Source organism: Primulina huaijiensis, chromosome 7 (assembly GCF_012295235.1).
Source record: "Primulina huaijiensis isolate GDHJ02 chromosome 7, ASM1229523v2, whole genome shotgun sequence".
In the NCBI taxonomy this organism is placed as follows: domain Eukaryota; kingdom Viridiplantae; phylum Streptophyta; class Magnoliopsida; order Lamiales; family Gesneriaceae; genus Primulina; species Primulina huaijiensis.
In genome coordinates this window covers 5823272-5848880 of record NC_133312.1, presented here as the reverse complement: position 1 = coordinate 5848880, position 25609 = coordinate 5823272, and the positions used below count along the sequence as shown (strand labels likewise).

Sequence of the window (25609 nt, the reverse complement as noted above, 5' to 3'; positions counted from 1 at the left end):
GAGTGGATCTTTCAGTTCATGAAGTTCTAGCCACACAGCAAATGAGTCAATTCAAACATACAAGGAAACCTACAAAATACCATAAACAAGAAAGTCGAAGTTGCGACAAGAAACTTCACAAACCTTCGTTTCGAAAGTTCACAAGAAGATTGTGTGAATTGTGGCTCTGCTTTAGAAGTAACAGAGGCTGCTCTGGATATTTTAGAAGAATTTTATACCTGATCAAAAGTAAGAGTAAATAATGGGAAACTAAGTGTGGAATAGAAATATCAAATCACCACAGACCCACTTTTTCTTATAATAATCAGCAAAAGATAAATAGTTTGTGTCAGAGCCTCTCTCAAATGGGCTTTCAGCAGACGTATCAGCAACTGCATCCAAAATAGAATAAATTCTTCCAGTATGGATGGCAACAACTATCATCCCCTTAAGGTTGTCCACAGAAGCAGATCTGTTGGCCAAGTGAATCACATTGCCATCTAATTCAGTAACAACCGAATCTCTCATATGAGCTGACGAGCTTTTGTCAATGGCTTCAGATTGCTGCAAATTTAACCAATCATTTTTTTTCAAAAATTCTACTGCTGAAACACAAGAATCAATCCCTGTCCAGTTAATTATCACACATTCCTGACTAGCCTTATCCACTGAGTCCAGGGGTAATAGTAAATAATTATTAGACAAATCCCATAAGGTTTCCTCGTTGTTAAGCAAAACCCTCCTCTGTCCGGATGATGATTTAACAAACAGTTTGCCAAATAAACTATTAAATATCAGTTCTTGAAAGCATTTTGCTTTTGCCACCTGTTGGAAAAACATATTGTTACTAAATTGAATTGGTAGAGTAGAACAAATAGTGGTATGACCATATAGATAAAGATGGAAATTATGTCAGATTTAACTTAGAAACCTGTTTAGCATCCAAATTTGTAAGACCGGAAAACGACACAGAAGATCTAACAAATTTTGCGATCAAGTACAATTCCACTTCAATGTTTCCCACATCACCGTCAAGCTTTGTCTCCAATAGAAGCACAAAACTGGAAAATTTCTCTTCAGTAATGTTACAAGAAAAGTCCATTTTGTAAGCATAAAAAGTGGCATCATCAAGTTTAACTCCCAAAGTTCCAGACAACAAGCGTACGCTAACTGAACCGTGTAACTCCTTTCTCTTTGTTGTTCCTAGAAGCATTGCAAATTTGCAACAGGCACAAAAGGCATTAAATACTATAAAAAAATTAAAAGAAACTTAGGAAATCAAGTAACCATACCTGCCCCTGAAGATATTACTTTGACATCAGTCATGCAGTCTGTCTTCGGAGAATCTTCACTATAAGGAAGAAGATGATCATTAAGATCTCCCATCATGTGCAACTTCTTACACGCATCCAAGCAAACAAGCTGTTTAGACATATGGCAATTGCTAGCTTCAGGACCAATCATAGTTTGAAAGGCCGCATTGGGAGGTAAAACAAGTTTACACCTGTACAAGTTACCCTCCTGCAAAAACTCAAATTTTGGCTCTGGAACGAAGTATCTGCATAGGATTTATGAAGTTTAACCCAATCAATTTATGTCATAAATGCGGCACAATGATGAAACAAAAGCATAAAATCAGAAATTCTCCATTTTGATTAAAAAAAGGAAAAGAAGAACTTCCATACTTGTCTCTGGGGAGTTTTTTGCAGTATCCTTCTATAATACTGATGCTAGAATCTGCAGTCACCGATGCCCCAGTCACATTTACAGAATACGTAGCTTCTTCATTAATAATAGAAGTTTCTATCATGCGAACATCAGGATCCCTATTCATGCCTGTATGTGCCGTAGAAATCTCACTCCTGGTAATGTAGGAGTGTAGGACACATGATCGATTTGCTTGTTGTTTCCTCTAAAACATAAATGCATGGTTCTTGCTTTCAGTATGAAGTAGCACATATTAGAAGTCAATACCATGATCAAAAAGCTTGGAAAATCATGGATCATTATGTCACCTTTCAAGCAAGATGATGTATTAAGAATCCTTTCGATGAACTTGTCCCGGTGACTGAACATAACTACAAACAGTTTTTGGTAGATCAAAATAAATGACACAGGAGCATTTGGGCACTTGATATCCCTCTTCAACCACATCAGTTGAAAATAAAAGATTGACCTAGAAAAGTTTGCACGTTAACGAGAAAAAGGTAGAGAATACATCGAACTTTCTAAGTCTAAAATGACTACCTTCCCAGAATGAAGTGATTCTAGTGCTACATTCTGTGCTTTTGGTGAAAGTCCACCAACTGCAGAGTTACTTCCAGTTATATATGTAACATTAACATGGGACAGACCTGTAACCTTCTTTATCACTCTTTCAATCACTTCAGCAGCAATTATTCTTTCAAAAAATACAATACAAAGGACTTCCGCTGCTTTTCTGCATTCGTAGATGAAACAGTGTGAAAAGCAAAAAGGTAAATTTTACATCGAACAGATTAAAATTGGATACTTGTTAGTACAGATAAAGAATAAAACTGCTAGACTTGTTACCCAAATGTTCTAAATATTTCGAGTAGCTCATGTAGTTTTGAAGATATTAGGCCAATGTCTGCAGCATCTAACCCGCCATTTACAACATCTACAAGCCTCTTATGCTCTGAGATGACAATAATAAATGAGAACAGTGAGAATCAATGAGCCTTGCCCTTCCTTTCTTTGGTTCTTAATGTCCGAAACTTAAAAAATAAGGTGATATTTCATATTTTCAGATGCTAACTTTGAGAGGACAATCTCCATCACCATCGGACTAGTAATCGAGAAATTTTTTTTAAAAAAATGCTCATCTCGTCCATTTCATATAATTATCTTTAAACTTTCCAGTTTATCCACCACAGGGAAGCCACCATCTTTTGAACAAAAGCAATATATATCCCTTCAATGAAGAGAATTTTCAATTTTGAATGGAGCATCCAAGTCGTACAAGATTTAGAAGTCAGGAAACACACCTGAATGAGATTCACAGCCGTACAGTGACCAATTAATTTGAATCACACTTAAGGGATGTGGTTTTACAATTAATCATCAAAATTGTGTATTTTTCGAATTTCAATGCCCTTCGTTAAAGAAAGCCCTAATCTCTTCCTTTCTTGCTTGATTCTCCTAGTTACTTCTCCACTTAATTCCTTTTTCGAATGAACTCTGCAATAGATAATATCTGAGACGTAATCCATATTTCTTAATCTATGTCTCTCTTTCCATCAATAATGTTCAGTATACATCTTCTATTGCACCATTTTGCTTCACGCCGGACAAGCTTGACTTAATGGGTGTCAAGATGTTTCGGTTTTAGACCATTTGATTGATATGGATACATGATAAGAACAAGTGAAACCATATTATGTATATTTTCTTATTCAAATACCAGAAAAGATGAAATCAAGAAAAATTTACCCCCTGTGCATGATTCTTCGATAATTGACACAGCCTCTTGATGAGAACTTTCATATTTTGTAATACTTTTGCTATATAATTCACACTTCTCTAGAACCTTTGGAACATTCTCTAGGCAGACTTTAACAGCCTATATCATAGAAAGTTGACATAGGTTAAAACCAAGAGCAAGAACACAGCTATGTTGACAAAGCTCAGAAAGTCGGCGCCTTCTGGTCATGGAGCACTTAATTATAAGTAAATACTAGGGAAAATTAGGGAAAATGGATTCAAATGTGTTTTTCTTAAAAAAAGATCTATACGTACAATTACTTTTTTGTCCCTATGTTTTAAGTTTAAAATTTTTAAACACACGATTAAATCAACAAAAACAAATCTTTGCAAAAGAACAGAGAACCCTCCCCTGTAAACCCTACCCTCCGTTCCCGGAAAAACCCTTCACTCGAGGCGACGCAAACTAAATCGAAGGAATGGCAAACGAAAATGTGGTAATTTTCACGTTTATGTCGATTTTTTTCTTCTGCGTTTTTGTCAATTTAGGTTTGCTGCGGTGTGTGTGGATGAGTTGAGATCGACTATGAATATATGGTCGATCGACCAAATTTTAGGTTCGTACCATAAAAGTTGGTCGACCACACAATGTCGACCAATTTTATTGGTCGACCAATTGAATTTGGTCGATCGATTGAATTTGGTCGATCGAGTGTGGTCAACCAAAAACATTGACCAATCTTTCCTAACTTTACTAACCTATTTTTTTTTCCCACAGGTCTATTTGCCGAGAAAACTAGGTAGAGATGCAATTTTTCGATGCATATTGACAATTCAATCGAGATATAAAGAGATTGCTGAGAAGATTCATCGGTATTTGAACAACGATGAGAAAATCCATTTTTTCGAGCAGTCGCCTTTTTGTAATTTGGTTAAGTATTATAGAGATTTTAATATTTCCAGTCAAATTATATGGTATATGACGAGTAATCAGATAGTTGATAGTAGTAGTGATGATTTATGGATGGTGGTGCGCAAAAGGCCGGTTAGATTTTCTTTGTTAGAGTATTGTTTAATAAATGGTCTCGATTGCGCTATAGAGCCCGAAGATTTATCAGATATAGGTGTATTTGGCACCACACACTTTTCCGGTAAGTCTGAGATTGTTTTGAGTGATTTGGAGGGAAAGATTATTGTCCAAGAGCATAATGAGATCGGTATAGACGTGGAGAAGATAAAGATGGCTAGTCTATACTTCTGTTGTGCCGTATTTGGTGAGGCGACGAGGAAAAAGGCGATGAAGATCGACCCTAAATACTTGAGACTTGTAGATGATTTGGAGAGGTTCAACCATTATCCCTGGGATAGAGTAGCCTATCGGGATGCGGTCCGATGTTTGAAGAAGGACCTTTTAGGGTGATATAATTACCTCAGCGAGGCACAGGGTCGGAAAGAAGTTGACGGCAGCTTCTTTGTCGACGGTTTTGTTCTGCCTCTGCAGGTATATTATTTTTTGAATGTTAAAGTGGATATGTTATCTTTATTTCTACTAGTAACATTGTTTGAAATTTATGTTACAGATCCTTACTTATGAATGTTATCCGAGCGTGGCACAAAAGGTAGCAAGGAGAAGAGATGTGGACGGTTTGATGTTGCACATGATGTGTTCAGTGGGTGACTAGCACGTGGTCGTCAAACCGTGCCCAACTGGTGCTAATATCGCTGCAGCCTTTGGTGATTTTCCTATAGATGTAAGTAATATGAATTGATTTGATATAATAACTGTGGACATTAAGTTTAATTAATATGATCTGTTATTAATTATATGCATGATTGTCTTGGATTTTTTACTCCTACTCCTGAGGAGCTAGTTTCACCTTATTACACGACAGGGCTTTTTGTTGATTTTGCGTCTGATCCGGTCATCACTAGGGTGCTTGAGCTCTGGAGGCAAGGTCAAACAGTCATATGTAGCGAGCACCCTTTGGAGTCTCCCTCAATCCAGCACATGTCTTCTGTACATTCAAGTCCGGATGTTTCCGGCAACATTTATGGTGATATAAGTAGATCAGTCCAGCACACGCTTTCTGCAAATGCATCTCAGGACGTTTTCGGCACCTATTCTGGTGATCTCAATAGATCCAGCTCTAGCACCAGCTGTCCTATGCGTACGAGTCCTAGAGTCCACTTTGGACTCAATCCTTCCCGCCACCCGTCACCCTTGGAGCATCGTTTCGAGAGGTGGTTGACTGCCTTGGAGGATTCCGTTGTGTCTATGCATGTTAAGATGTCAGTAGAATTTATTGAGACCAAGAAGTGTATCCGGAATATAAATATGGCTTTAGATGACTTGAAATCGAGTTTTAATCTTGGTCTCGATGAGTTAAGATCGAGTTTGACTGAACAGATTAGAGCTGGTTTTGCTGAGATGAGGTTTAACATGCCAGTGCATCATGACAAAGATTATAGCATAGCCTATAGCAAAGGGCGGAAGAAGAAATCATCCGAGGCCGATTTTGGTGAGTTAATTTTATTAATTATATTTATGTTTATGTAATAGAATGATTTAGTAGAATTGTCGATTAGGGGGCAATCGTTGAGCTACAATAGCTCGGTTCTTGAAATATTGAACACCGATGAATTAAATCGAGTTTGGTGTTCAAACCAAGCTGAAGACACTCAAAATAATCCTTCGTAGAAACCGATTAAACATTTTGTAAAGCATTTAAAATATATGCAAGCTGAATGAGTAAAAATATTTTAGTTGAAGCATTTTATCAAACACTTGGTATGCAATATTTTGGTATTTGAAGAACACATAAAATGCTTCAACAATGCATCTTTAAAACTATAAAAATGATAATTAAATGCAATAAACAAATAGACACAAATTTGTTTATGGATGTTCGGAGACTTCAAATGCTCCTACGTCACCCCTTCTTCCTCTTGGGAAGGATTCACTATAAGACTTTGATTTATGCAACTACTTGTACAAATCCATTCAGCTAGGACTTACCCATTGCCTAAACTGAACTCCTAGCACTCAAGATTGTAGGCAGCACCTCACAATCAGCATATTGTTTAATGTCTCATATGCAAAGACTACATACACAAGTTTATTGTCTTTGTGCAAGACTCACTCAACTAATCTTTGAAGTTCAACTCTCTTGTATATGTGTGAGTGATTGTGTGTGAGGAATTTATCATTTACAATGTACATCTCAAGTATCCTCACATAAGGGCTTGTGCTCTCAACTAGCTGATTTTTCATGCTAACTGTCCATGCTTTGAATCCTCTTCAAAAGCTCTTGTTTGATCTTCAAGATGATGTATTTATAAGCCCCAACAATGATATATACGTTAGACACAAGAATATGACCGTTTGAAAAGTTTCTGTACTGTTTCTGAAATTGTAACGGTCAAATTCGTCTTGCTGGGCATTTTCCCGTCTGGTCAACTATGGTCAACTCAACTGGTCGTTCAGTTCAACTGGTCAGCAGCTGGTTCAGTTCAGTTCAGTTGGTCAGCTGCTGGTTCGGTTTAGTTCAACTGGTTCAGTTGGTCTAGTTCAGTATAGCTGGTCTTGTTCAACTGGTCTTCAGTTGGTCTGGTTCAGTTCAACTGGTCTGGTTCAACCGGTCTTCAGCTGGTCTAGTTCAGTTGGTCAGCAGCTGGTTCAGTTCAGTTAGTCTTGTTTAGTTTCAGTTGGTGTGCTAAAATCAGCCTAACTGATTTCAGTTTGTGCAAAACCAATAGCTTCATCGTCATTTATCAGCATCTTAAGCTTCGATTCAGACTTTGACTTCTGAAGATGATTTGTAGATCTTTATCTTATCTTTTCAACGCATACTGAATCGCTTCATTTTCATAACGGAGCTGAGAGATATGACCAAAATACCGCAACTGCTCAAACCCAACTGATTGCTGTTTTCGTGTGATCAGTTCGGTAATTCAGCGATCAGTTAGACCATGATAACATCCGATTTTGTCCAATTGACGTGAAATACGACTTGTTCCAAATTGAGTTTTCTGATCAGTTTAGTTAAACGATTGTCATTTGGATCATCCAGATGGGAGATATAATCAAAACACAGAAGCTCGCCAGAAATTCAGTTTGTGCAGAATTCAGTTTCAACTTGCTTCTTGTGTTAACAACTTCACACTTGAGTAAATATGTTAGAAACACAATAACAAGTTTTGTTAACATCAAAATCAAGATTGCGAACTTGAAAAGTTCCAACAATCTCCCCCTTTTTGATGATCACAAAACTTGGATAAACAATCAACTCAACTAACATATTTCTCCCCCTTTTTGTGTGAATCAAAAAGTCATATTTTCAAAACATTTTAAACAAAATTTTCTTCCCCTCAATATTTAAAAATAATTAACTCCATTAAAATTTTAATAAGTTCTCCCCCTATATTTTTGAAATTTTGAAAATTTTAAAAGAAGAGGGATAACTAACCAATTTTCTCCATGGCTCATTTTCTGCCGCAGCACATATGCTCTGTCTTCAATGAATAAACTGTATTTTCTTGAGCATAACTAGGCTGCAAATTTTATACCGCTGTAAACCTCTACAAGTCTAGTTTGCAACACAAAATGCGGTTTGTCATTTGGACACTCGAGCAAGGAGATATGCCATTTTTCCTACAGTCGCTGCAAGCTGCGCAAAAATTAAGTTTTGCATATATATGTGTAAAAAATCTAAAATTTTTGATTTTAAACATCGAAATCAGTTTCAATGCTCATTCAAGAACAACCCGCTCTGATACCACTTGTTAGGATCGGTCAAGAAGTGAAATGTGTTTAGAAGGGGGGGTTGAATAAACACTCACAGATTATGTTCGTTTTTCGTAAGTTGAGTTCAGTTTAATGACAAACTGATACTCAATATCTCGTAAGTCGATGACAATCAGTTTAACTGAGAAAACAGTTGCGGAAATAAACTGAATGAAAGATAGAATAACTAAAATAAAAGGTAACTGAAATGAAAAGCACGCGATTTGTTTCTGGATGTTCGGAGAATGGAATAACTCCTACGTCACTCCTTCTATCACGAAGATAGGATTTCTACTAAAAGACTTTGATCGAATACAATGTTTGTACTTACCCACTTCAGTTTGGTCTTATCAATGCCACAACTGAAACTCTTAGTTACAACAGGCTATTTCAGTTCGTGACTGATCTTAGCACAACTTAACAATATAACAGAGATTACAGTGTGCTAACAAGCTCAAAGACGGTAGCCTTGAATGCTACAGATAGAACTTAGTAAGAGTGAGTTTTTGATTTCAACAGAGTAACAGCTTGAGTAAAATAGTAGTTCTTGTGTATCGTATGCTTCAGCTGCTCTGTTCGCCTATTTATAGGCTTCTCTTCCAACGGTAACTTGATATAATATTTGAATTTTATATCCGTTGATTTGCTACGTCGATATTCTTCTGACAATCGTACACTGTAGACTCTGAAATGCGGCGTTCCACTACGAGTTGTAGTCTGCTTGTACTGATGTCGGTTGAACATCCCTTTCATTTGATGACGTGTATGGCTAAGCGATCAGCTGATGAAAGTAGCTGATAAGCTTGTGCTGAGTGAATCAACTGATCAGTTTCTAACTAATCAGTCAGTTGTCTTCAGGAATCCAGTTAAGTTCAACTGATCAGTTTCCAACTGATCAGTCAGTTAATTTCGAAAGTTCAGTTCAGCTGGATTCGGTTGCCTTGATACCTCACATGATACTTCAGTTAGCCAAGTTGCTTAATACGAATACTTGATCAGTTCGTCCAAAAGATGAATGGTTTGTCAAACAGCCGAAATTAAGTTTCCAACAATTTCCCCCTTTTTGGTGTTTGACAATTTTAAGCGAATGATAACTGATCAGTTAAGCTTATAGACGTCCTTCAAATCGGTTGTAGATAAAATAATAACTGTCGTGTACAGATTCGTACAATGAAAGAATGAAATAATCTGTATAAATAATTCCATGTTCAAATAAATCCATTAAATTTGTCAACTGATTTGACTGTAGCTTAGGTCTCTATTCCCCCTTTTTGTCAAACGCCTCCATTCTGATAGATAATCTTTTAACATCAGTTGATAGAACTTTAACAGAAGTGGCTACGTCTGATACTTCATTCAGCATAGTGGTTTACATTAAGTCTATCTTTCTGGAAACATATGTCTCCACAAAGTCAATTCTCTTGCTGATGACATCTTGGGTGACAGAGAGACTTTCAGCTAAGCCTCTATTCTTTCTAATATCTTCTATGGCAAGGGAAAGAGTGGTCACGGTAGCATTAACTGCCTTCAGCTTTTCTGAGTTGAATATCTCTGCATGTTCCAGTTTTAAAGTATGAGCGAGTTGAGTTCGCTGAATCTGGGAAACTGCAGTAAGTATCTTGTGCATATTATTCTGAATGTCTTGAATTTCTTCAAGAACTGCTTCAAGATCACCAAAAGACTTTGGAGGTAGATGTCCAGAAGTTCCAGCTTCTTGTTCTTTGGAGACTTGATCAAAGACCACCAAGGTCCTGTCAGATACAACTGTCTCGGCCATAGTGTGTTCTGGAACTACTGATTCAGCAACCTCTACTTGCGCTGGAGGAGGAGAAGAAGGATCCATAGTTGCAACTGAACTGTCCTGATGTAGAGGTAAATCTGTAAGACCTTCAGTTGGAGGATCATCAACTGGTGCTTCTGCCTGAGAATCAGCTGAGATTTGGGCTGGCTCGTCAGTTGGAATATTGTCAAAATTGAGCAACTGAGCCTCCACATTTTCAGCGAGTTCTTTATCTGTGGACGGAGCTGGCACATCAGTTGGATCATCCTGCTGAACGGGCTCTTCAGTTAAGATAGGTGCCTCTACAATTGTTTGATCAGTCAAGTGATCAACTGATTCAGAAATGAGCTCCTCTGGTTGAGATTCTTGTACTACTGACTGAATAATTTCATCAATATTTGCAAGTGTTAAGTCAGCTTCTGAATACAATTGTGGATCAGCAACAGAGGTTTCAGGCACATCCTGAGCTTGCTCTTTATTCGGTGATGAGGGTTCTTCCTCTTCATCTGAAGACCCTCCATGAATAACTAATTCCTGATCTTGTTCCCAAAATCGTATCTGTACATGCAGGGAAGTAAGATCTGAATCCAACTGAGTAAGTACAGCTCGATCATTGTAAGCAGTTGGATTTGTCGGAATGTAGTTGGCTTTCGACTTTTCAACCAGCTGAGCCAACTTCTTGGCTCTCATTAAATCAAAGAAGTAATTTTTTCTTTCCAAAGCCTGCACAATAGTAGCAGCTTTGACTATCCTCAAAACGATGGCTTCCAACTTGATAACTTTTCAGCTGAGACTTCTTCTTCAATTTTTTGGCAAATGTGTGAGTTCTGTATGTGATCCAAGTCTCATAAGTTTTCAGTTTGAATGCTGCAAAAGCATTGACCTGTTCCCAAATTAGATCAATGTGGGTCTGGATAGCATTTGTTGGCCTGGGCTCTTCAATCATCTTGCCCTTGCCTTTCTCATCAGAAAGAATATGTGGAATGTTCAGACCCGAACGAGTAGTTTCCACCAGTTCTTGAATAGTGACCCTTTTAGGTCGAGCCTGAGCAAAAATGGTAGGGCGATTGACAGTTTGGAGAGAAGATACTGCCCTGACAGACTTCTTTTCACCTGCTGAGGTGAAGACCTTTTTGGATGGATCAGTTGATGGAGGCAACTGATCTCTTGCTGAAACTTCAGCTGGGATGACTTTTAGAGGAATAGCCTGAATAGGCTGTTGAGCGTCGGAAGGTTTCTACTTTTTTGCCCTTTTTACAGACTTGGGAGCAGCTTGCTGTGCTCCAATCTTCTTTTTGATGTTGACGAATTGATCAGGAGATAGATCCAGTTTGGCTTTGGGCGGCATAATATTCTTAGCATTGAAAACTTTGAATTTGGATGATCTTTCAGAATCATCAGCCACCATCCCTTTGATTTTCAGCAAATAGCTCAACTGAACAGCAGACCCTTTGGACTGTTTGGTATATTGAAGCATGTTCTTCAATATGTTGAAGGTGAGTCGCCTCCAGTTGAGTCTCCGGCCTGCCATGATAATGGTAAGGGCTTGAAATTTTTTAGGATCCTGCCTTTGCCAATAACCCCTTAAACAGTGTCAGCCAACGACTGAACCTCAAGTTTGAGTTCTTTCTTTGGATCGGAAACTTTGATTTTCCGTCCATCAGCGGAGAATTGAGTCTGCATCTCTTCAATAGCTGATGCTTTAACATCAGCAAGGTGTGCCAATCCATCAGACGACAACAAAAATATCTCACCAAAAGAGTCCTCAGATATGGTCAACAACTGACCATTGACAGTAGATGAAATGCTTCCATCCTGATTGATAAATCCACTGGAGTAGAAATCGAAAAGCTCCTTTGGATAGATCTCTTGGGAAGATTGTCCCAAGAATGTTCGGAGACCTGCTGATTGAAGCTTCTGAAATACATCTTTGACCTCGGCTTCTTTAATCGATAGGACTGAATCAAAATTGATTGCCATAGCATTCAACATATATGCTGAAATCTGGTTCGCCATTTGAGTTGAATGATTTTCTGCGAAAAAGAAGGCGTGAATTTGCTTTTGCTCTGAGAAATTTGGATAAGCGTAAGAAGAAGAACTGAAATGGAGCGGGAAAAGTACTTTTGTACGCGACTGTTCGTATTATTGGTCACGTGTCAGTCCATGAAAATTTTGCAATAAAAACGTGTGTTAGTGTGGTAAGGACGTGTGTAGTAAATATGTGGATTATATGAGTCCACAATTCAACTTGTCATTTGCTGAAAGATAGCATTTAATGCTTGATAGATAATCCCCTCACTTAATTTGGAATAAAAAATGGTTAATTGGTTAACGTATGTGAGAAGATTAGTGGAATATCCGACTGAAAGATCAGTTGTAAAATTGTGTCTTTTCAGCTGAAGATTTACTAACTTCTGTCTTCTCAGTTAACCTCTTAAAACCAATATTCCCCCTTAATAAATGCATATAAATATTAATCGAACTTAATCAAGATTAATTAAATAAAATCCTATGCTTGGAAGATTAATTGTCTGCTGCAGTGATTGAGCCATTTCATCTTCCTTGACCCTGCGCTATAAATAGAAGTGGCTCAGTTAGTATCAAACACATCAGTTACGAATATTCAGCAGATAATATGGCAGGTGCAAGTAGCTCAAGACTTCTAGATATTGCCGAAGAGTTTATGATTACTGCTCAGGAAAAACATAAAGTTGATATAGAAGATGAGGTTTTTCAAAAAATTCTTCGCTTTTGGGAGGAGCTGCAAGGACTTCAGTTCCTGTATGAATGTGGAGAGGCGAACACTCGTAGATTGTTGGCGAAGCTGGAAAAATATAGAGAGCGTTTGCACGTCGCCGAGACGGTGAACCTCTTTGAGGATGATTATCTCTACCAGCTGATGCTCCACAAGGAGAGGACTATTCTGGAGCGAATAGCTGTTTGTGATAGTTTTCTGAAGACTGCAACTGGCAAAGTATCCGGTTGGATGAAAAAATGGAGAGCTTTAGTTGAAGAAGAATATTTCGATGTAATCCGCAACAATTTCTTTAAATAAAAATTCATTTTGTTTCAGTGTTGTCTTTTATTTTTCTGCAATAGTTAATCTCATTAGCAAAAAAAAAGACTAACTGAATCATAATAACAAACTGACAAGCTAACATCAGTTAAGAATTAGACAAAATAGCACAAATATATCAACAACTGAGATATAATCATGGAGAACTAATTAAGATAAGTCTATTAAACCAAGTATGTTGCGAAAGTGAGAAAACTTAGTCTCGGGTAGTGGTTTGGTGAAGATATCTGCTACTTGCTACTCAGTTGAGACGTATTCCAGTCTGATGTCCTTCTTCAGGGCATGATCTCTGATGAAGTGATGCCTGACATCGATGTGCTTGGTCCTTGAGTGAAGAACTGGATTATACGTGATAGCAATTGTGCTTGTATCATCACAAAATATAGGCGATTCCTTGGCGATAACTCCATAGTATTTCAGTTGTTGCTGAATCCAGAGCAGTTGACTTCAGCAACTTCTAGCAGCAAGATATTCTGCTTCAGTCGTGGAAGTAGCTATGGATGTTTGCTTCTTGCTGAACCAAGAGATCAGTCTGTCTCCTAGAAACTGACATGATCCATTTGTGCTTTTTCGATCAAGCTTACATCCTGCATAATTTGCATCTGAATATCCAACTAAATTGAAAGATGAGTTTTTAGAATACCACAACCCAACATTTTGTGTGCCCTTAAGGTATTTTAAAATCCTTTTGGCGGCTGAGAAATGTGATTGCTTAGGGTTTGCTTGAAATCGAGCACACACGCATACAGCAAATACAATATCAGGACGACTAGCAGTTAGGTACAATAATGAACCTATTAAACCTCTGTATAATGTCGCCTCAACTGATATTCCCCCTTGATCATTGTCTAGTTTGACTGATGAACTCATGGGAGTGCTTGTTGCTGAGCATGATTCCATGCCAAATTTCTTAAGCAGTTCTTTCTTATATTAGGTATGACTGATAAAGATACCAGTTTCCAGTTGCTTCACTTGCAGCCCAAGGAAAAATGTCAGTTCACGCATCATGCTCATTTCGAATTTGTCCTGCATCAACTTAGCAAACTTCTCGCATAATTTGGGGTTAGTTGACCCAAATATAATATCATCAACGTAAATTTGAACAAGTAGAATATGATCATTCTTAGAGAATTTGAACAAGGTTTTATCAACTGATCCAACTGAAAAATCATGATCAGTTAAGAATTTTGAAGTTCTTGAATGATGCATAGGCAAGGAATATTCGGATGGCTTCCAGTCTTGCAACTAGGGCATATGTTTCATCATAGTCAATTCCTTCTTCCTGCCTATATCCTTGTGCTACCAGTCTCGCCTTGTTGCGCACAACTGAACCATCTTCGTTCAGTTTGTTCCTGTATACCCATTTTGAACCTATAACAGTTTTTGAAAGTGGTCTTGGAACTAAGTTCCAGACATTGTTATGGGTAAACTGATTCAGCTCCTCTTGCATTGCATTTATCCAGTTTGGATCAGCAAGAGCCTCATCAGTTTTCTTTGGTTCATATTGTGATACGAAAGCTGAATGAATAAATAAATTAAGCATCTGATTTCTTGTTCTTACCGGATCAGATGGATTACCTATCACCAATTCTGGATGATGTGATTTCTTCCATCTGAGTTCAGTGTTTGTTGTATCCAAGTTGGTAACTGCTTCTGTATCAGTTGGAGCTTCATCAGTTGGTATTTGAATATTCTCAATAGGCTCCTCCAACTGAACATCAGGAATGGCTTCCTGTTCAACTGGTTGTTCTAATACTTCTGGTTTCGGTGTTTGAAGGTTGTTGTGATTGATATGATTGTCTTCTTCATCTTTATCCTCCAAACTGATCTCTGTAAGTCTATCAATTAGCTCAACTGGATCAGTTGGCTTATCAGTTAGAGCGTTTTCCTCGAAAACAACATGGATAGATTCTTCAACATTCAAAGAATTTTTATTGAAAACTCTATATGCTTTGCTAACTGAAGAATATCCAAGAAATATTCCCTCTGCAGATTTTGCATCAAAGGTTTTTATATGATTTTTACCATTATCGAGAATAAAACATCTGCAGCCGAATATTTTAAAGTAGGAGACCACACTTTTTCTTCCATGCCAGATCTCATATGGTGTTTTCATATGATTCTTATTAATCATCGATCTGTTCTGAGTATAACACGCAGTGTTTACTGCCTCTACCCAAAACCTTTGAGAAACGCCTGAATCAGCAAGCATTGTTCTAGCAGCTTCTTTAAGCGTCCAGTTTCTCCTTTCAGCTACACCATTTTGCTGAGGAGTTCTAGCTGCTGAGAGCTCATGCTTAATTCCAGCATTTTCTAAAAAATTTGAAAGAGTTTGATTGATGAATTCAGTTCCTCGATCAGATCTGATTCCATCAATTCCAACTGATTTTTCATTTAATAATCTTTTGAAAAGCTTTATCAGCTGTGCAGCAGTTTGGTCTTTGGATTTGAGAAAAATAACCCAAGTAAATCTTGAAAAATCATCCACAATCACCAAGGTGTAGTTCATTCCCCCTAAGCTCATTATTGGTATTGGACCAAAAAGATCCATATGTAATTGTTCTAAGCATCGGGAAGAAGATTTACAGCACTTGTTTTTAAAAGAAGATTTTACTTGTTTACCAAACTGACATGCTGAACAAATTTTATCTTTGACAAAGTCCATTTTGGGCAAACCAGTTACAAGATTGTGGTTACTCAGATATGCAATGGATTTAAAGTTCAGGTGGTTCAATCTCTTATGCCACAACCAGTTTTTAGAAATTTTTGAAGCAATGAAACATACTGGTGCATAAGGTGGAGCATTCCAACTGACTTGGTAAGTGTGTCCACATCGTTTGCCAGTTAGAATAACCTCATCAGTTGAGTCTTTGACTGAACAAGAGTGTTTGTCAAACTGAACTGAGAATCCGTTATCGCATAATTGACTGATACTAATCAGATTTTACTTGAGATTCTCAACTAATAAAACATCATTAATCGTAAAGTTACCATGGATAAGCTTACCCTTACCCACAGTTTTACCTTTGGAATTATCTCCAAAACTGATGTTTGGTCCAGTGTACTTGATCAGTTGAGATAACAGATCTGCATTTCCTGTCATGTGTCGTGAGCATCCACTATCTAAGTACCAGATTGATTCCTTAATTGTACCTGTTACCTGCGATCACACACAAGATATAATTTTTGGTACCTTTTTCTATTTGGGGCCTAAACTGATTAGTCCTTTAGGAACCCAGACTTGGATTAGTCTGACTGACTGTCCAGTTGCTGTATTCCAGATGGTCTTTCTCGATTTGTGTGTGTTTGGTGGGTAGTGTGCAGATGATACAACATGTGATTTAGCTTTGTTCGACTGATTGTTCAGACGATATCTTTTCTGAACTGGCTTGCTGTTATAGTAATTGGAATAGCCATTTGAATATTTCCTGCTGAATCTTTTTTATGACTGATTACGTGAGTCAGTTGAAACTTTTGGGCTATAACCAATACCATATCTTCTAGCATTGTTCGTACTTTCAGTAGGCTGTTCAACCAGTTTACTAGGCTCAGCTTGTTCTTGTACCATAACTGATTTGACAAAGTGAATGTATTTCCCTTTATCCATATTCAGTTTTGGTCGAGTATCGTTGGGAATCATTTCATCTTGGGTGCTGAACTCTAAACCAGTTTTATCAGTAACTGATTTCTGTGAGTTCTGCATCTCAGTTAATGCAATAGATGATTTGTTCCAAGCCTGTATGAGCTCAGTTTGCTTTGTATTCTCAAGCGTCAACTTTTGAATCATTCATTGATTCCTGCTCTTTTCAGCATTGAGCTCAGCAATTTCCCTTTTCAGACTGAACACATTAACTGATTCATCAGTTTTAGTTTTATTGTCTATGGGATCAGTTTGCTTTACTCTAGCCTTTTCAAACGATAAGGCAAGCTTATGATACTCATTAACCATGTCATGAAGAGTTGAAATAAGTTCTTCTCTAGTGAAATCAGCTGAGCTGAAGTCAAATACATGTTGACTGCTTGACTCCTCTTCTGTATCACCAGCCATTAGACACTTCACTTCCTCTTCACCATCACTGTAACTGCATGAGGTTTCTGGTTCTGACTCCTCGCTGTCAGTTTCTACCCATTTAGATTTATTTTCTTCAGCTAGGAGTACCTCATACTTCTTCCTGGAAAACTTCTTATCATCTTTGGATCTCTTTCTATGCTCATATGACTTCTTTCTTCTTTCAATCGATCCCTGACTGTCCTTCTTGGGTTTGGGATAGTCAGTAATGAAGTGACCGGGTTTGCCACAGTTGTAGCAGCCATTTGATTATTCTTTAGAATTATTTATCTGATAATTATTTTGGAAGTTCCTATGATTTCTTCTCATGAATCTTCTGAATTTTTTAATAAACAATGACATAGCATCATTGCTCAATTGATCAGCAGACTTCTCGACTGAACCAGTTGGTTCTGTTCTGACAGGAGCTAATGCAGTTGTGACTGCTGGAGTAGAAGGCTCTCCTTCTCGAGTTCGTAGTTCAAACTCATAGGCTTTCAGATCAGCGAATAGATCATGAAGCTCAACTCTGTTCAGATCCTTGGATTACCTCATTGCCATGGTCTTTACGTCCCACTCCTTGGGAAGACCTCTGATTACTTTTAATGCAACTTCTTTGTTGGTATATACTTTTCCAAGTGCATTGAGTTCATTTATGATGCAGCTGACTCTTTCATCATACTCATGCATCGATTCTCCAGTTCTCATCTTGATGTTGTCAAACTTCTGCACAGCAACAGTAAGTTTATTCTCTTTGGTTTGTTCGTTTCCTTCACACAGCTGGATCAATTTTTTTCAAATCTCCTTAGCTGTCTTACACATCTTGATCTTGCTGAAGGTTACTTTGTCCAGTGTCTTGTACAGTATATCCTGTGCCACATTATCCAGATTTGCTTTTTTTTTGTCTTCTGTTGTCCATTCATCTCTGGGCTTTTCAATACGGTGAGGTTCCCCTTCAATAATAGCCACTGCTGTATTGGCTTTCAGAATCTTCATCAGTCCGTCAGTGATAACGTACCACATGTCATCATCTTGTGCAGCTAAGTGAGCCAGCATTCTTATTTTCCAGTCATCGAAGTCCTCTATGGAAAACATAGGGATCTTGTTGAAGGAAGACATAATGATCAGTTTGAAAGTGTAGATATTCTGAGACGAGATATAATCGCTCTGATACCACTTGAAATGATCGGTTAAGAAGTGAAATGTGTTTGGAAGGGGGGTTGAATAAACACTCACAGATTATGTTCGTTTTTTGTAAGTTGAGTTCAGTTTAATGACAAACTGATACTCAATATCTCGTAAGTCGATGACAATCAGTTTAACTGAGAAAATAGTTACGGAAGTAAACTGAATGAAAGATAGAATAACTAAAATAAAATGTAACTGAAGTGAAAAGCACGCGATTTGTTTCTGGATGTTCGGAGAATGGAATAACTCCTACGTCACCCTTTCTATCAGTAAGATAGGATTTCTACTAAAAGACTTTGATCGAATACAATGTTTGTACTGGCCCACTTCAGTTTGGTCTTATCAATGCCACAACTGAAACTCTTAGTTACAAACAGGCTATTTCAGTTCGTGACTGATCTTAGCACAACTTAACAATATAACAGAGATTACGGTGTGCTAACAAGCTCAAAGACGGTAGCCTTGAATGCTACAGATAGAACTTAGTAAGAGCGAGCTTTTGATTTCAGCAGAGTAACAACTTGAGTAAAATAGTAGTTCTTGTGTATCGTATGCTTCAGCTGCTCTGTTCGCCTATTTATAGGCTTCTCTTCCAACGGTAACTTGATATAATATTTGAATTTTATATCCGTTGATTTGCCACGTCGATATTCTTCTGACAATCGTACACTATAGACTCTGAAATGCGGCGTTCCACTACGTGTTGCAGTCTGCTTGTACTGATGTCGGTTGAACATCCATTTCATTTTATGGCGTGTATGGCTGAGCGATCAGCTGATGAAAGTAGCTGATAAGCTTGTGCTGAGTGAATCAACAGATCAGTTTTCAACTGATCAGTCAGCTGTCTTCAGGAATCCAGTTAGGTTCAACTGATCAGTTTCCAACTGATCAGTCAGTTAATTTCGAAAGTTCACTTCAGCTGGATTCGGTTGCCTTGATACCTCACGTGATACTTCAGTTAGGCAAGTTGCTTAATACGAATACTTGATCAGTTTGTCCAATAGATGAATGGTTTGTTAAACAGTCGAAATTAAGTTTCCAACAATTGTAATTATTATTTTAATTTGTTTAATTTATGTTGTTAGGTGTGGATGATAATCTGGCTAGTAAAATTGGCTGTAGTAGTCAAACACAACATATATTTGAGCCTAACCTTCCAGTCATTATAGATGAGTCCTCAAAAGGTGAGTTAATGCACTTTTTTGATTTTATATTTATGTATAGTATATTTAACAATAAATTTTTTTTTAGATATTCAAGTGACTCCGGATGCGCGTAAGCCAGGTGGCGAGGCGACCATGTCGAGAGGTTATTACACTACACCTTGTCTATTCATATTTGCATTAAAGTTGTTATTATTTTAATTTGTTTAATGTACGCTGTTAGGTGTGGATGATAATCTGGCTACCCAACAGATATTCGAGCCTAACCTTCCAGGCATTACAGAGGATTCCACGGAAGGTAAGGCAAGGCACTTTTTTTTGATTTTATATTTATGTATAGTATATTAAACAATATACTTTTTGTTTTTAGACATTCAAGTGACTCCAGATGCGCGTATGTAAGGTGGCGAGGCGACCACGTCGAGAGGTTATTACACTACACCTTGTCTATTCATATTTTCATTAAAGTTGTTATAATTGATCAATTTACGCAGCGAACCGTCAGTATGGGGCAATTAAAGATGACGGTGTGAGGCCACTTGGGAGACCGTGACACTGAAGGTAAACAACTCATTGGCGCGAGTTAGGGCATCGATGCTCGACTGTTCGCCAAGTATGATTCGAGTTTTTTATACCGAATATGAGAAGTCGTACTACGGGCCCATGGCGATCGCAAACTCGCGTGTCACTTTCTCTGTAAGCATTTACAAAGCTTTTAAATATGTAGAGAACTTATTTTAAAACATTGAAAACCTTTTGTTCTGTTGAATTCAGCACATCGGCGAAGCTCTCCGTGGATTGCTTGAGATGCAGATCCGACATCCTGAAGTGATGTCGCCAGATGTGTCGTTGATGGACATAGATTTCTACAGTTCGATGTCCGTATTGGCCGAAGATAGAGATAATGTTGTCAACACAGATTTGGTGGGGATAGTGAAAAGTAGTGATCCAAAATGGTCTTGTATCTCGTGGGAGAAGGCACGAAAAATTCTCATCCCTGTCTACAGAGATAGGCGCTGGTTTTTGCTAAAACTCGTTACAGGGGTGAATAAGTGCATTATATATGACTTGCAGCGAAGGCACGATCCCAACCTCAAAGATCTGAATGAGGAAATAGAGCCTATACTTATAAACGCTGCTCGCTATCCATTGTTGGGAATAACCCACACCCCGAGAGGCCATGGAATATAAAGCTTCATGATGAATTCAATGCCAAGATTATACAGTACGTTGTCAACTTTCTAATTAAAATATAATAACTTCATTACTTTTTTTTAATTGTACAGTAAATAATAACTTTTCATTTTATTTTGTTTTTTCACAGAGCAAAGATTCCGAAGCATTTGTGTTAGCCGTTGCTGGATACTCTTTGTCTACGAAGAGTGCGCAATTAGTACTAACTTTGGATGAATAATTAGTATCCGAGTTTAGATATTTTTTAGCTTGTAATATGTTCCTTAATGATTGGTCATTGTTGTGATGTATCAGACAATTTTATGTAATTATTGGACACACATTGTTTGTTATTCTTATGTTATTCCATAGTATTTTTTTGGTTGACCACTCTAGTTTTTTGGTCCACCACTCTTTTTGGTCGACCACTGTGCTTTTTGGTCGTTTTTGGTCGACCTCCTCTGTGCTTTTTGGTCGACCACTCTCTTTTTTGGTCGACCACAGTGCTTTAGGTTTAAGGTGTAGGGTTTAGGGTTTTTTTGTCATGATCTCAAAATTATGTGATATGTTATAATTCACATATGAATCAATCTCAAAATTGTCATATGTTATAATTTACATGTATCAAGATCTCAAAATTATGTTATATGTTATAATTTACATATGAATCAATCTCAAAATTATGTTACATTTTAAAAAATATGAATCGTAAATTCACAATTATGTTATATGTTATAATTTACATGTGTCACGATCTCAAAATTATGTTATATGTTATAATTTAGATGTTTCACAATCTCAAAAGTATGTTATATGTTATAATTTACATATGAATCAATCTTAAAATTATGTTAAATTTTAAAAAATATGAATCATAAATTCACAATTATGTTATATGTTATAATTTACATGTGTCACGATCTCAAAATTATGTTAAATTTTAAAAAATATGAATCATAAATTCACAATTTTGTTATATGTTATAATTTAGATGTTTCACAATCTCAAAAGTATGTTTTATGTTATAATTTACATATGAATCAATCTCAAAATTATGTTACATTTTAAAAAATATGAATAGTAAATTCACAATTATGTTATATGTTATAATTTACATGTGTCACAATCTCAAAATTATGTTATATGTTATAATTTACATATGAATCAATCTCAAAATTATGTTATATTTTAAAAAATATAAATCGTAAATTCACAATTATGTTATATGTTATAATTTACATGTGTCACGATCTCAAAATTATGTTAAATGTTATAATTTACATGTTTCACAATCTCAAAATTATGTTATATGTTATAATTTACATATGAATAAATCTCAAAATTATGTTTCATTTTAAAAAATATGAATCGTAAATTCACAATTATGTTATATGTTATAATTTACATGTGTCATGATCTCAAAATTATGTTATATGTTGTAATTTACATGTGTCACAATCTCAAAATTATGTTACATGTAATAATTTACATGTGTCACAATCACACAACTATGTTACATTATAAAAATATGAATCGTCACGATTTTGTTACATAGTTTGACAATTATTAATATCAATTTAAAAATAAAAAAATCTAATGGTCGACCATCGGGTTAATGGTCGATCAAAAATAAAACTTTGGTCGACCCTCAAGCTAATGGTCGACCATCCAGCAGCATATGATTCTATCTTTTGCTGAATTCACCGATTGAAGGAATTCTGTTTTGTTTTCTTCGGCCAACTCTCTTCTCTACCAAAGGAAGCAACACCAATGGAAAATTAATGTTGCGTGGCCATTCATTTTCTTCCGGAACGGGATACACAGTCTCTGAGTAAGCCATGCACCATGACATTGTAGAATAGTACTCTGAACATAGATCAAATAAATCAATCTTGGCTAACCAACTGGCTGCGATAGCATGAGCACATGGGATTCTATCAATATCAAAAACTCGACAAGTGCATATTTTTTATTCCAGATCCACTATGGTTGAATGTCCACGACTCCTAACATCAAACTCCAGACGTCCTAATTCAAAAACTTGCATTCCTTGGGCATCTGTGAACCTGCTACGTAGAATCCCCTCGATGGTAGGGGTCAGATTAGTGTTACTTGCAATTGATGCATGGCAATATCGGGCAAACCGAGATGAGGTTAGTTTCTGCAAAGATCCAAGAGGGCAATGATTGGCAGCTTCCTCTCTTCAAGTAGTCTAGCATTGATCGACTCAACCCCGTTTGTTGTCATAATATTGTAACGGGTCTTCGGACAATATGCTCGAGTCCATCTATCAAGTGAGTCTCTCTCGTCCAAATATTGCGCTGCCTCAGGATATCTATTCCTAAAATCATTATATGAAATATCAAAATCGAAAGTCTTATAAATTTTTGTAATGTGCAAAAACATTTCGGTTGCACCCTTCTTTTTGCATCTAGTTTTCTTGTTTTGGGATAAATGCCACGTACATGACCATGATGCACATTTCTATAGACAGTAGAAACCGCATTAATGATTCCCTGATGCATATCTAAAATTATCACCAGTTCATCCTCGTCTGGTACTACTTCTAACAACTTCGTTAAAAACCAACTCCACGAAGAAGTACACTCGACATCTACGATTCCCCACTCCAAAGGATATTGGTGATAATTTCCATCTTGTGCCGATGCCACCAGTAAAACACCATTATACTTGCCCTTCAACCACGTACCATCAATTGATACAACTTTCCGCATACTTCGATATCCTCTAACGCATGCACCAAAGGCAAGAAACATATACTTGAATCGATTTTCCTCGTCGACAAATAAATCTGTTATGCTTCCTCGATTCATCTGCTCAACCATTTGCAAATAACAAGTCAATTTAGTAAAACTCTTCGTAGGATCACCTTTCAACATATTGTCTGCTAGTTCTTTCCTTTTCCAAGCCTTGTAGTATAATATATCAACATTCATACTATTGCGCATCATCGCCATCACCGCTTTTGGTACAATTGACATTGCATGACCTTCGAAACTATCAACCAACATATCACGAACAACAGCAGAACTCGCTCCACGGATTCTCTTTCGTCTCCCAGTCAAACCACATGTGTGTGTATTGCAATATGTTCGAACGGAGAATGCACGTGAATCATTGTTAATCTTTGAGGTCGAGATTCTCCACTTACAATCATACACTATACATTTTACGGCGTACACTTTTTGGCTACTTTTAATGGTCTCAAATTTAAAGCAAGCTTCCAAACTTACTCTAATTAGCTCTTTTTTCACCGCTTCTCAGTTTGGAAACTCTTGACCAACAAACAAGTTTGAACCATCCGTGAATGAAAATGTGTCATTATCAATATCCACATCCGCAACCAAATTTGCGTCATTACTTGCAACCACATTTGCCTCGACCTCATTTGCATCATTACATGCTTCATCATATAACTCATCTATGTTACTACGATCCACATGCATGACATCCACATTATGTGCTTCGTCGAAAAAATCACTGCTATTATTACGATCCACAGAAACAATATTGAAGTGAAAATAATCATCAAAATGTCTTTCTTCGTTAACATCGCAATTGTTTTCATCAATACTATATCCGTGCACATTATCAAAAACATCAAAAAAGCAACACATTCAATTTCAACTTGAAGCACTGGCCTACTTCTCGAACAACCAAGATACAAATATGATTTCAAATCATGGTCATTCTCTATATAAATGGGTTGAATGTTACACGGAAAATCTAGAAGATAACTCAACCTCAACTTGGCAGTGTCTTCTACTTTCCCATCTCTATATAGTTCACTTTTTAAATTTTCAAAATAACAAATATCATCTTCCACTGGAATAGCAACAAACTTTGCATTGGGCCCTGTACTCCATTTATATACCAACTCCTCCGTCACTTCTCATTTTCCATCGAAATGAACAACAATAACTATTGGCATATCTACAAAATACACCAAAAATATGATAATTAAAATGGGCAAAAATTTTTAATAATAAAAAATAAACTGTCCAAACGAGGTCGACCAAAAATTTGTTGGTCGACCAAGAAAAATTTCTTGGTCGACCAAGAAGAATACATCACGGTCGACCGACTTAATTTCGGTTGGTCGACCAATAAGAGTTTGGTCGACCAAGAAAAAAAATTCTTCTTGATTGACCAAACTTGTTCGACCAATAAGAGTTTGGTGGACCAAGAAGAATTCTTCTTGATCGACCATCTTAATTTTGGTCAAAAAAAAATTTTCATCTTAATATTGGTCGATCGTTTCATGAAGAATACAATGAACGCGGTTCAAGAAAATGGAGAAAACTTACTGTGATTTTTCTTCAAATACAGAAGAATAGGGCAAGATATGCGGGAGTAGATTTAGATCTAGATATGAGGAATGAGCAACAACAGCTGAGCAACAACAGGTGGTAAATTTCGAGTTAATGTCAAGCCGAAGCAATAGATGCAGTAGATGAGGGTAAATGAGTTCTTTAAATTTGGGAAGCTTGATATTGGGGAAAATGTTGAGAAGAAATAGAAAGATAATAATTAATTTATCAAGTTTGAAGTTTAATTAAGGTTTAATATAATAATCAATAGTCAACTCCTTTTTTTAAAAAAAAGTCAGAGTCCTCGTTTTTTAAAACCTTTATGTCTTAATCCCATTTTTTTAATTGTCCCATAGATACTACATAGTGCTACATGAGAACCTATTAAATGCTAAAAATAGAATCAAATATATTTTATACTGCGAAGATCAATTCAATTTGTTCATAACTGTGTCACTATTGCTAAATTCAACAGGCAAGAGATCGTGAAAAGCTGATTGAAGCATGGAACTAAACATCATCTTCAAGAGAGAAGGTATTGACATTCATACCTCATAAGCACATATAAACCCAAGATTTCTCAGGTAAAACAAAATTTTTGCATAATCATCTGCTAGTCTCTCTCTCAGCATCTTATACTTATC

The 25609-nt window shown here is 36.9% G+C and overlaps 2 protein-coding genes across 3 annotated transcripts in view; both read right to left on the bottom strand.

Annotated features, from left to right (window-relative positions):
• Positions 1-2125, bottom strand: part of LOC140981794 (endoribonuclease Dicer homolog 3) — a 6467-nt gene extending 4342 nt beyond the window's left edge. The window contains exons 1-6 of one of the 2 annotated variants that reach the window (XM_073448258.1): positions 1995-2125; positions 1665-1841; positions 1272-1537; positions 911-1182; positions 290-804; positions 124-218 (exon numbers count right to left, since the gene is read on the bottom strand). In XM_073448258.1, the coding sequence (XP_073304359.1) occupies positions 124-218; positions 290-804; positions 911-1182; positions 1272-1537; positions 1665-1813 (1297 nt within the window). In that variant the 5' untranslated portion in view covers positions 1814-1841; positions 1995-2125. Of the gene's footprint in view, positions 1-123; positions 219-289; positions 805-910; positions 1183-1271; positions 1538-1664; positions 1842-1994 lie in introns of those variants that run through there. The other variant, XM_073448259.1, reaches the window with a different exon arrangement.
• On the bottom strand, positions 1995-25609 carry LOC140981795 (endoribonuclease Dicer homolog 3a-like). The gene is made up of 5 exons (XM_073448260.1): positions 25517-25609; positions 3433-3562; positions 2533-2638; positions 2227-2419; positions 1995-2155 (listed from the first exon to the last, which is right to left on the bottom strand). Exons 1-5 carry the CDS (start codon positions 25595-25597, stop codon positions 2015-2017), a joined length of 651 nt encoding a protein of 216 aa, XP_073304361.1. The 5' UTR covers positions 25598-25609; the 3' UTR covers positions 1995-2014.

Coding starts and splice junctions, on each gene's coding strand:
- LOC140981795 (XM_073448260.1), bottom strand. CDS start 25,597: ATGCTGAGAGAGAGACTAGCAGATGATTATGCAAAAATTTTGTTTTAC. Junction 2,639..3,432: donor CGAAGAATCATGCACAGGGG/GTAAATTTTTCT, acceptor TTGTCATCTCAG/AGCATAAGAGGCTTGTAGAT. Junction 2,420..2,532: donor GAAATATTTAGAACATTTGG/GTAACAAGTCTA, acceptor CTACGAATGCAG/AAAAGCAGCGGAAGTCCTTT.